The sequence below is a fragment of the Genypterus blacodes genome, unplaced genomic scaffold (assembly GCF_046128005.1).
Source record: "Genypterus blacodes isolate CSIRO-AG114 ecotype Tasmania unplaced genomic scaffold, CSIRO-AGI_Gbla_v1 ptg000015l_1, whole genome shotgun sequence".
NCBI lineage: Eukaryota > Metazoa > Chordata > Actinopteri > Ophidiiformes > Ophidiidae > Genypterus > Genypterus blacodes.
The window spans coordinates 1,072,914-1,085,679 of NW_027466829.1; the positions used below are offsets into that span (position 1 = coordinate 1,072,914).

Here is a 12,766-nt window from a genome sequence, read left to right on the forward strand (position 1 = left end):
GGCGGGATTTTCCATTTCAATTTCCTTGTGTTTATCCTAGGCTACCTGAATAGACAAATGCTGACGAACACAGAATACACTATTGGGGTTCTATTCTCTGTTGTTGCTTGTGTAGTAGGGACATTCCTGAGTCGTCTCCTTCTCAATATGAGAGGGCTTTGTTGTGAATCGGCTAATATACACCTAACAACTATAACAATAGCCTCAGAATGTATCATACAAAGATGTTTGTGATAGAAAATGTCTTTCATATGGGAGAAGATTCATTCTATTTGTAACCGCTGTGACCTCATAGGGTCAACACCCTGGTGCTCAGAGCGACTGTGAGAGCAGCACTAATGAATTTTTAAACTGCAACACCCAGAGGTGCAGCGTGAGCAGGCACTGGCTGTTCCCCCTCTGAAGATGTCCTTGTTCCCCCTTTGACCGTGCGGTTGAATGAGAGAAGCAGAGCCGCATTGACTTCCCCGATTAAAGTAAGTGATACTTTGAAAGAGTCATTCTGCTGTGAGGATGCTCGCCGACTTAATGACGACCGCACAAAACGCTCTAGTTGATGAATGTGTTATCTTCACGACCGCATCTGGGCAGATCAGCAGAGTGGTGGCAGTCGTAGGTTACCAAGCAGAAAATAGCATGATTGATGATTTTTGTCTTGCGAATGAAATCAAATCAAGCTTTATTTGAATTTTAGTTGAACCATCTAAAGTAGTCTGCTCAGCCTCCTTCATCACACACACACACACCCCTCAGTCAGGTCAGTTATGTTGCATGTTTTCAGGGTCAAAGTGCAGTGACCAGGGTGACATGACAAATCAAATGCCAGACAGTGTGGAGTTGAGTCGTGCTTAAGAGTCTGCAGGGCCAGGAAATGGAGCACAGATGTAGGGTCCCCTACATCTTTCATCTGTTATTGTTTGGATCTCATGGGCCAAGAGAATGCAGACTCACAGCACGACTTATGTAATGTACCTGGAAACAGTGGTGTGTGTGTGTGTGTGTGTGTGTGTGTGTGTGTGTGTGTGTGTGTGTGTGTGTGTGTGTGTGTGTGTGTGTGTGTGTGTGTGTGTGTGTGTGTGTGTGTGTGTGTGTGTGTGTGTGTGTGTGTGTGTGTGTGTGTGTGTGTGTGTGTGTGTGTCCCCTCTGTCATACCGATTAGGTTGAGGTTTCCACGTTAAAGGAACATTCTATACATTTTAGCTTGGTTGCGTGCGTTTGTGTCGGACCGCTATAGGTCGCATGCATTCACATTCCCCTTGGTAGGAAGTCTGTGACTAAATACCCTCACTTAGGAGTTAATGAGCTGGATCAGAGCAGGCACGCAGAGCCGCGGAACACAAAACGGAAAGCCACCCAGTGTCTCTGCAGCCACCGCCCGCGCCCGCCTCCTTATCTCTGCATCGTTTACCTTTAAAGCTAGCCCGCATGCTGCCTTCATGCCCTTCAGTTTGTCCCGTCTCCTCAAGAGTCTGCCAGTATTTTGGCTGGATCTGCATTTTGGCACCCGGCGACAGCACTAAATAGCCGCTCGTGAACATTCTTGGATTTTGTCCTTCAACGTTTGGCTGTCCTGTGTCAGCGTATGTGCCGGGACTGTAGATGCTCTCACCGGCTGTAGATTTGGCTGCGAGTCGTCTCTCCGACAGCCCCAGCATTCCAGGCTAATACTGCCAATAACTGTAAATGCGGGCACTGTCCCCTTCCCTCCTTCCTCGACGCCCCCATCTATCCCTGCATTCCGTTTACACGACAGTTTCTCTGCCTTTGTCTTTCTCTCCATCTCTCACGCTCTGTGTATCACTAAACGTCACACCTTCAGGTGCCATTGCCAGGGGTGGAAAAGGAACTCATTAGGCTTTACAGTCTCAAAATGATGCTGGAGCCTATAGCGTCAGCATGGCTCAGGCTCAGGTGTCAGAAGAAAACACTCGCCTGAGCATCCACACCCTTATTATAAAACCTGGAATGGAAAAGCGGCATGGAAACTTAGTAGAGCTGTGAAGTTTCGGCGTCTGCACTGAGAGGCCTTTTCCATGGGTGTGTACTGTACTAGGTGCTTTGTCTTACTGAAATATTAAAACCCGGCTCAAATTGCCCCATAACCTTTAAATTCATTTTCTGCTCCTCTCTTAGTGTCCATAGTGTTTGTATTTGTATAGTCATGCACACTGGCGTAGTCTTGTGCCATGATTTGCCAGCAGGTGTCAGCCTTGCACACACATCTAAGCTTTGATTGCGCAGCAAGTGAACAAAACAAAAGAATGTTACTCAATTTCAGGCACTACAGCCAAACTACCCAAAACACTTGTTTTTACAAATGCAATCACTACTTAATGTTTTTGTGTGATTCAAAAATGTTCTGAATTTTATCAGCAGTTGGGAAAGTAGACAGATCACTGTGTGTGTGTGTGTGTGTGTGTGTGTGTGTGTGTGTGTGTGTGTGTGTGTGTGTGTGTGTGTGTGTGTGTGTGTGTGTGTGTGTGTGTGTGTGTGTGTGTGTGTGTGTGTGTGTGTGTGTGTGTGTGTGTGTGTGTGTGTGTGTGTGTGTGTGTGTGTGTGTGTTTCATGGCCTTAGTACCAAGGTTATGATGCCTTATCAAGTTCTTCCCAGGAAAACATTCTTTCCCTTTCTCGTGTTTATTACAGTTCTGGGAAGAGCCGTAACCCTTGGGAACCTTTCCTGGTTCCTCCTGCAGAGCAGACTTTACACCTTCCCATACACAAACACAGTTTACATGGAGGTGTGTTTTATGGGCAGTATACAGTATATTATATTCATGCTGTAACACGGCTATAATCCCATTGACTTGTGCACCCTCTGTGTCTCAGGCTCTGCAGACACTGTGTGCTTCATCTCAGGATATTGACAGAGCGGCACCTGGTCTCTCACCTTGACTGACGGTCTTTTTAAACACTCCTGACCCAATGGCAGACATTTACAGGTGTTCTCAGGACAAACATGCTCGTTAGATTCCCTTTTTTACCAGCATACCTGAGCACAGAGTCACTTTGTGAGCACCTGTTGTGCAGTGGCTACCATCCCGCTGAACATTTTATAGGTAAGGCATCTCACCTGCCTCTCCTCCACCCTGGCTGCCCTTCTCTCACTCCCTGACCTCTGTGTGTTCACTGGCCAACGTTTTATTTTGGGCCTTGTACCTGAGCCTCTGGCCTCACAGGTATGTGTCTGTGTGCACACACTTATCCTTGACAGACAGGTTGCCAAGGTGGCAAATTATGGGATGGATGGAGACTCTCCCCTGTTTAGGAATGTAGGGAGGAGGAGTGCACAGGGCGGCCAGGGGCATGCTGTGACAGCCTCCTGCTCTGAGCCCGACTCTCTCACTTCACTCCCCATCTCCCTCTGCTTCTGCTGATTCTCTTCATTTCTTTTTCCGTTTAATTTTTAAATTCTCTGCTCCCTCTGTTGCCCTCTCATACTAATCTAAAATACTCCTTCTTTCCCCATTTCCTTCCTCTTCATCCCATTTCATCTATCTCTACCATTTATCTTCCCTTTTGGCCAGTGCCTGCTGATATGATGTGCTTAATCTAAGCAGTAGCCATGGAGATGGTGATTTATATGCTTTTGGGCACATGTCTGGTATTTCTCATCTCCTGTCTTCCATCAAACCAAACTATTCCTCCAGTCATAGCCCAGTTTGGACCTGGCCTCCTATCTTTCAAACATACTTGTCTATTCGGTCTCCTTTGCAGACTTCCTTCTTGAAAAGCCTCCAACTGAAAGTATACAGACATTCACAGAATATATTTAGTTTTTTTTGCACATTTCTTACATGAGCTTCAAAATGTTGTGCACATGTTAGATATATCAATAAAATCAAGCTAAGACAAACAAATTGGAGCCTGATAGTGTCTTAAAATTCAACATCTATCTCAGCCAGTGAAGTGAAGCCACGACAGTGTAGCTCTGGCCACTAAAATTGGTTTTGGACCTGAATGCATTTTATGCAAATGTGTAACTTGAATTACAAGTAATTCATAGTTAACAATTTGAAATCCAACCTAACCTGACTGCTTAATAGGGTTATGAATGCAGCAACAATTAGGCAGCTCAGTGTTTTCATCTCTGTGTCATTACTGCTGTTAAGTGGAGCATGAGGTTGATCTCTATTTGCTCATTATGAGTTCATCTACCACCTAAACAAGATAAGCAAAGTCAAACCAAACTGGGAGCTCTGCTTCTTGTATCTATCTACTCTTGACCTCTTTTTAGTTCACTCTTCGAGTCGTGTTTTCTTTGTTTAGCCGTGCTGTGTGATGGCATGTCTTTGCATGCAGCCCTTCCCCGACAGGAATGCAGAGCATTAGGAAAAGCGAACCAGAGTTGAAGCCAGGGAGAAAAGGGAAGAGAGCGCAGGGAGGGAGGTAGAGAGAGGATTGGTTATCGCTCTTTAAGTGGATAAATAGAGAATAATTTAAAGAAAGATACAAGTATTTATTTGATGCCCTGTCAATGTAAGATGCAATTATAACATTTGCTCTGTAATCCAATATTTCTGCAGACTTTCTTGGGAGGAGGAAGTGTGAGTGCCTAATAGCAGCGTGACAATATTTTCCATATAAAGATGCAAACTAAGACACTAAGCCCAGATGTAGATTTCTGCTTGATAACCATTTTTCTACTGTAGGTTTTGTCAGATGCACATTTCACAGATGCACATTCCCCAGAGTCTCTCTACAGGACACACATTCACATTCTCACACATTCTCAATATTTCAAGGTCTTGTAGGTTTTCTTAGAAATCAGGATGTGTTTGCTCCCAGACAGACACTAGTCGTTCTGTTTTGGGAACAGATTGGTACTAGTTTGGATATTTTAATCTCTTTATAAGGACATGTGACTTCCTCACTCTTTGGGCTGGGGAGTGAAGTAACAGCACAGATGATAAATTTAAAAATTCTGTTAATGCACCTTTATCTTTGTAGCTGTGGTGGCCAATAGAGGAGCCTTTTGTGTGATTGAGGAGGTGCAGGTTGGTGTTGCGGGGCAGGTCAGAGGGTTCAGTGTGCAAAGTGTCTCTTGGCCCTGCTGACCTTTATCTCTGCCTATTGAAATCCCCCCGGCACTAAAGACTGTCAGTCTGCACTGTTTTTTCTGGCTAAAACCTTAGCTAAACACACTACACACTCCCACACAACCACAGCACAGAGCATCAACTAAAGGGCTTCAGCTCCTTGCAGAACAAACTGGAATTTTCATTTATTGATTCTGCTCATTTTACCAATGGGTGCCTGATCCTTCTGTCATTTAATCCCTGCCTATGATTGGCTGGAGATTTATATTGGCAGGGTTGATGCTGAGCTGTTGCCAGGCCCCAAGGCGCATCTGCTATGGTTGTGACTCATCCACTGCTGGCCTGGAATCAGTGTTTTCTTTGTCTCAAATAGGTGGAATGTCCGCTGACTTTCAGACCAAACCTGTTGGGCCAGCAATCCAACTATGCACGAACACACTTTGTCTCAGCTTTCTCTACTTACTTGGAGAACCTTTTATGTGTTTGTGTGGCTTATCGTTGAAGTTTATTAATGCCCCAATCCCAGTTCCCCTTTTTGCAGTAGATTGGTACATCTAGCATTGTTTCTGTTCCTAAGATTTCCTCTTATACCAGTAGGACTCTTTTGCACTTTCAGACAGGCTGACACCTCCTAACCGTGTTATAGTGACTCCAGGACTGTGGTGGTCTGAATTACTTGTATGTTTCCTCTTCTCTTTATGGCCCCTAGGTTATTTGTCTTCCTGATCAGTTATTGGTTGGCCTTACTTATCAGATTAAGACACGCCGTCAGCCCATTCTATCAGTCACGTGGCCGGCTTCTATTGACGTCACAATATTTCCACAACCTCCTTCCTCTCAGTACTTCCTGTCCCCCCCGATGTGATGCGCTCATTAAATCAGGACTTTGTTGTCTGTGTGTCCTGGGTGATTGGTTTTGATGAGGTTAGCACACATAAAACAGTTGGTAAGCACTGATATAAAATCAGGGTTATTTGTTGTCCAGTCTCTAGACGCCCAAGTGGGGTTTTTATGTTTATGTCATATAGTTTATGGACATATGTTGTATGTTAACGTGCATCTATATACGCTCACTATAGAACAAGAACATGGCGTTGTCGGTGTCTTATTACGTTGTGCATCTATTTGTGAGTTGTACAAAAGGCTGCCATGAAAGGCTGGGTATGTGTAGTGCGTGTGTAGAAGTTTGTGCCAATATTCCGTGCTCCTCTTTGCAACAACATTTGGATTATTTGTTTATAGCAGGTGACAGGTGAGCAATGCCATGTGTTGGCATCGGACACAGAAAGGGAAGGTGACTGTGACGTTAGCAGAGGCAGAACAAAGAGCAACCTGTCTTCCAGACAACGGAATGCAGCCATTGGTTTCCATCCATGGCAGATTTTACATACTGTAAGGCCTTGTTGAGTTGTCAGACATGTGTACTATTTATATCTCCACCTGTGCTGTTGCCTGCAGCTACACATTGCATTTCAAACCAAAGCAATTGAGCGTTGGTTAATAAAGCACCTGCTCTTTGACTTTGAAGCCTGATTCCTCATTAAAGGTCTTTGTCCTGACTAACTCGGCAGTGACAGCGACAGCCCAGCCCAGGCCAGGCTAAGCCCCATTAATCTTGAATGGACGTCTTCAGTGCCTTTCACACTGCATGAACATTTTAGGAACTCAAGAACTTGTCTCCATTTTGCACCAAGGAACCGTGATACATTTTGTTACCAGATGTTTCCTGAACTATGAACTACTAAGGGCTGAGTGGAGCCAGTAAGACCAAAAATTGCTGATCGGTCAATGCAAGCTGTTGGAGGTACATCTCCATTCTTTTGACATACTTGTGTTGAGCTTGTTATTGTCCACGTGAATCAAGCATAGAGACAGACACGGTGCTGTTAAAACAATCACCCGTCACATTAATTGAAGTGGCACCGGCAGATGTGTAGCAGTAAGCAGAATGAAACAACGTTGCTATTCTGGGACTCTCACGAGCTAACGTTGGTATGGTTGGTATGAGATTCTGCAATGTCGTCTTTGTTTGAATCATTAGACCGTAGAGCGATCCTTCAGGATGAGGAATCGTCACCTGAAGGTAAGTTGTGTCTCATTTTTTACAGCTTCATAGTACCTGAAGTGCAATGGGAATGTAATCAAGCAACTCCGTGAGGCAACCACTTACTTCCCTGTCCAGATTCTGAATTCCGAAAGGGCCTTTCTGAATTTGGTGACAGCACGGATCCAATAGTTTGAAGCAAATTGACGGAAATGTCTCTAAGCATGGGACTTCCATTACAGCGTCAAAGTGCTTCATTTGATGGACACAAATAGTACAGGCATTAACATAATGACTACCGGATAGTTGTGTTTCAGTTCTAAGTACTTGTAGTTAACACACACACCGTTAGACTCACACACACACACACACACACACACACACACACACACACACACACACACACACACACACACACACACCTGTGTTTAGTTCCCCATGTTCCCTCCACAACGTAATCTTTCATCTGCTTGCACAGTTGCTGATTCACTCAGTCACTCTTCTGTGCACACACACCCTTTCCCCAACACACACACACACACACACACACACACACACACTTTGCACTGTATTCTGTATTCTTTAAGGGCCCTGACCATGCATGCTGATGCTATATTTAGCAGTGGGGGGAAAAGTCTTTACTGTGTTCTGGTCTTTCTCCCCCCTCACCACGACTCCCACAGCCTCTCACAGGGCCTCTTTGCCCAAGTCCACCCACCTCCACCCCCACCAACCCCCTCTCCTCTGAGAATGTGTAGACATGTAAGATATACTTGCAGGTTGACCATCAGACATTGTCCTGACACATACAGCTGGACTCATATAGGCTCTGTGACATTAAGAAGTGGGACATTAGAAGGTCCAACACGCCACACTGGGCTCAGCTCGACTGGCATGTTTGAACACATCCAAAAATGCTTATTGCACATACACACTCCCTTATCTCTCATCTCCCTCAATTACTTGTACTCGCATTCAGATGCACACAAGGACAGCGCATGGCTCCTGAGATCCTGTAGATTAACCTCTTTTTGCTGTAGCAGGCAGCTGTTACAGTATTTCTCACAGTTCCAGCTGCACAGTGGGCCCACAAGTCAGACATGTTGAGGAAAAGTGGAGACACCGAATGGGGGAGGCGAGCAAAAACAAACTAAGAATGGGAGGAGAATGTGTGTAGAGACAATAAGAGAGGACGTTTGGAGAGAGATGATAATTAGAGGGAACAGGGTGGGAGAATGATAGTTCAGCAACACCAGTCTAATCTTCTCATGAGTTCCAAAGCTGTAAATATTTGACCTTCATTTCCTTTCACCCACTTTGTACTTACACTGTTGGTGCCTTACACAGAGCCTTTTTGCTGAAATTGTAATTTCAATTCAGGCATATTGCATCTGTAATCTTTTTATTTGTATCTTATTTTGTTACCAAACGTGTTGGTGTGAAGCCCTGCACAGAACCCTCCAGATATCTGAATCCAGGCTTTGTCTGATTTCTCTCACTGGTGCCTCAAGCGTTAACCGAGTCAAGTTTAAACATGCCTGGGTGCTGCCAGCCTGTCGGCGCTGGACTCCAGGTGAAGTTCAGAATCATCAAGAGAAATGTCGCCCCACACAGTCCACACACACACACACACACACACGCACACGCTGCTTATCCTGGCACCAGTCTTCACACCTCAAGCAGTAAGGGGATCACAAATAAACGTACCCACTTAAAAGGCTTCTTTGAAAATGTTGATTTTTGTTTATTAGTAGCATATTGGCTCGTCTGTCGCTGTTTCTTCCACCTCAGTCTCGGTGATAGATGTGTTGGTTTATAAACTGAAAATCATATGGCCAGACTCAGATTAGTTTTTATAGCTCTAGATGTTTACCCAGCTAACCGTTTTTAATTTATAATTTTAAACCTCACGCTTGTGTCAACTTATTCTCGGATATATAAAATGAAGCAATCACTTTTTTTATGTCACACCAGTCAACAGTTACAGGCTTGACCACCTGTTGCTACATTGTAACTACACCGATGAAACGGCATGAACCACGTCCACATGGGCAGACGTCGACGTCATCGCCGTCCGCCCACCAAACGGCGTCCCCGTCCGCTGATTGGTCGGAGACGGGCCAAAGGGGCGGGGCCGGGAGAAAGCCTTGACAAAGTTTTGTTGCAGTCGGCGCAGTCAGAGTGCAGGCGAGGAGCGGAGGAGAGCAGGGAGACACACACACACACGTGAACAACCTGAGCAACCTGAGCGGAGATTATCCTGCATACATTTTTCATGTTTTAAGATATGGTCGGAGATTACTGCGCTTTCTCTGGAGATAAGACGGACATGCACTCGCAGAGGAACTCCAAAAACGGACTTAGTTGCAAAATGGTCCTTCAAGCAGTCGGAAAAGTTCTAAGGTAAACTCCGATTTTATGTCAAATTGGCCAAAGAAGAAGACATAGGTGCCATTTATTTCCTACATTTGTCCAGCGAGCCTGTGATGTAGATTTGACACATGCTTTGTGTTCACGGAGCCTTCAGAGCGCTGTCTCTACTTCTTAAACTTTGTTTTATGCAACCTTACAGAGTATTTTCAACTCAATTTTCGCATTATTTCCTTCATTCATTATTATTTTCCTGAACGTCGTAATTCAGATTCAGCTGATTTTTTTTTACAAGAGCGTTACAACCGCCTATTACCCTACTTGTTTCAGTTTTTTACAGTCGGGAAAGTTGAGAAAAGATGCTTTCTTTCTTTGGTCAGTTCTATAAAGGGGTCGTTTGTCTTTTTAAGCTGATTTTTAGTTGTGAATCAAAGGGGAAGTATGTGTGTGTATCCCAGCTGTAGTCCTGTATTTGGATTCCGTGGTCACAGCTCCGTGAAAGCTTCATTCTCCTTCATTTAGAGACATCTTTCCCCGGCAAGATTGAACAAGAGCAGGAGAAATGTGATCCCGGCTCCTCATCTGGTGTAATAAATGATTCAAGACGCCAGTTATATTTTAATGTAGGCAAACTAAAGAGGCAGTTATTTAAATCAGGAATCTGACGTTTTCACCAGGTGTTCAGCCACACAGATACAACAAATACTTTGTGGTAAGGGGTTTGTGCTTAGAATGGTTTTGATCCTAATTGAAAACCCCACAGCATCCCAGTTACATTAGTCTGAATGTAAATAATGTCAGTGCGAAAAAGAAAAAAGGTCTGTTTCAATAGAATAAGCAGCTCTATATCCAGGTCACAGTCATAGCAGTTATACTGGAGCAGACGTAAGACTTAAAGAATGTATGACCCAAATTCTAGTGTTAACATTGTGTTTCTGTGTCAACAAACAACAACCCCCGTCAGAGTAGATCCCATGGAGAATTCACACAATTTATTAGGCAATACTCAGAATGCAGCTGTTGTGAATAAGCCCAATGGTAAACCACTTTACATATTTTTTTGTATTATAGTTGTGTCATATGACTAGTAGTCATTATGAGTGTGTTCCTTCAGGGGACAGATTGCCCTGGTTATACTTTGGTGGAGTTTCCTCTTACCTTTCATGTTGGAGGACAGGTGTCTTTTCAGCCACTAGCCCAAAGGGCACATGCCTTCCCACCTATTGTCCTCTAAGATGTGAACAGTGATAGTGGGAGAACCATCTTAGGCAGATCTCCAGCTGATTGTTGGTCGAGTGTAATGGAAGCAACAGAGAACAAAATTTTTAACATTTGTTGTGTCTATCGAAAGGCCTTTAACAGGTAGAGACATGTTCTGATGTGTGTGTGTGTGTTAGCTAGAACTCAAGTGCCTTAACTGAGGAAATTTATTTACCTGCAAAGGACAAAAAAGGTGTTTTCAGAAAACATGTCTGAGGAAAAACTTAACAAAAGACAGACTTCATCAAAGTTAACAAGGATGCATAGTTGTGAGTTTTATGGGGGTGAGGGGGTGCACTTGGCCTTTTTATAGCTCCACTCTTCATCTGTTTCCTCTGTGAATTGTTGTATGTCCCTTGTTTAGAACCAGGTAGGACTCATAGCTTGTCAATAAGAGTGCAGGCGTGACCTTGTGTACTTATTTCTGTGTGTCTTATGTGCTCGTGTCTTAAATAGTAGAAAAAGTCTCCAAAGCTTTATTGTTAGATTTAGGAATTGATTGATAGATTGATGGTTAGATTCATTGACTGATTGATCAAGAACTCTGGTTGAACTCATGTCATGGTCATGTCATCGTATCGTTCAAAATCGATGGAAATCTTCCAGTAAGGCAGCATTTGCCGAGTGCTCAACCACCGGCTCAGTCTTATCTCCTCAAACTGTAAACTCCCTTCCTGTCACACAGGGGCGTTGTGATGTTGATGAGGCTCCGTTAGACTGTCAGCAGGGGGTCCTCACACACTCCACAGGTCAGAGAGCCTCTGAATGGGACTTAGCACAGGATGACAAGAGGCAAAGGAGGTACCCAAAGCTGTGCCAGGATAGGGCCAGAGCTGTAGTTGAAGCACGTGTGTGTGTGTGTGTGTGTGTGTGTGTGTGTGTGTGTGTGTGTGTGTGTGTGTGTGTGTGTGTGTGTGTGTGTGTGTGTGTGTGTGTGTGTGTGTGTGTGTGTGTGTGTGTGTGTGTGTGTGTGTGTGTGTGTGTGTGTGTGTGTGTGTGTGTGTGTGTGTGGCTTGTGCTCATCCACAATTCCCATTTACTGATTTACAGTGCTGCTGAAATCCTTGGTGATGCGGGTGATGAAGTGGTGGCAGCTGTGCCTTTTGTTTTGGTTTCCTTCTTATCTCTTCACCCCAGAACTAAAGCTGAGAAGATTTTGTGTCCCGGAGCTCGTTTGCCCTGTAAACTTAATCAACCACTCCAGTCAGATCAGCTACAGCAGTGCAGCGCTGAGCCTCTGGTCGGGTCCATCCTTAACTTGCTCTTCTTTTAGCCCTGTAATGGCTGCTGTGGTTGAGCGAGGGTTGGCTCAGACAGCCTGCGCTCCTCTAGCTGTGGTTTTTCAGGGAAAAGAGCCATTGGAAGTCTATTCAATTTGAACCCTGAAATAGATCAAGAGGCCTGGTTCACTGAAAACCGATCCTCCTGACTGAAGCTGCTCTCTTTTCAAACTGGCAGCTCTTCCTCAGTCACGTCGAGCCTTATCAGCATAGATGGGAGTGATATTCTGTTATATTATCGATCTATAAAGTCTGTTTTTCAGGTCCATAGTTCATTGATCGATTGATTGTAGTTTTGGTATCATTGCCTATCTAACTAACTAAAAAGCTCTTCAAGATCTCAATTAGAAGCAGCCTTCTCCATTCTTCTCCTGTTTGAGCGGAGAGATGGAAGCTTTGGTTGTCTGTGCTGGATGGATGTGAGTGCTGTTCACCCTCACAGATTCCACTAACTGCATCCACATGCAAATGGTTAGATTCCCCTGCAATCCAGCGAGGCAAATTAACCAACAGTTGTGCAACAGTGGGCTTGGCAGGAGCCACATGCTTAAAGGGAAAGTCATTACATGAGTTTTGTTGGGAGTTGTGTTTAAAATTAAGTGGAATGCTCCTTTAAAAACCTGAAGCCTCTGGTGTCTAACTCCTAACATGTGTGTAAGTGTTGATGAGATCCATGCATGTTTTGATACTGGAGTCAAAACTATAGGATGAGGAGGTGTGTGTGTGTGTGTATTGTATTGTATTTGTGCAGGAAAAAAGGGGGGCGCTCTATA

At 44.4% G+C, this 12,766-nt stretch overlaps 1 protein-coding gene across 4 annotated transcripts in view; it reads left to right on the forward strand.

Moving 5' to 3' along the window:
• The window catches only part of mob2a (MOB kinase activator 2a), a 51,318-nt gene that overhangs the window by 28,938 nt on the left and 9,614 nt on the right, over window positions 1-12,766 (forward strand). The window contains exon 1 of one of the 4 annotated variants that reach the window (XM_076140019.1): window positions 9,245-9,486. The exons of the other annotated variants lie outside the window; for them this stretch is intronic. Within the exon in view, the coding sequence (XP_075996134.1) occupies window positions 9,371-9,486 (116 nt within the window). The 5' untranslated portion in view covers window positions 9,245-9,370. Of the gene's footprint in view, window positions 1-9,244; window positions 9,487-12,766 lie in introns of those variants that run through there. 4 annotated transcript variants of the gene reach the window in all.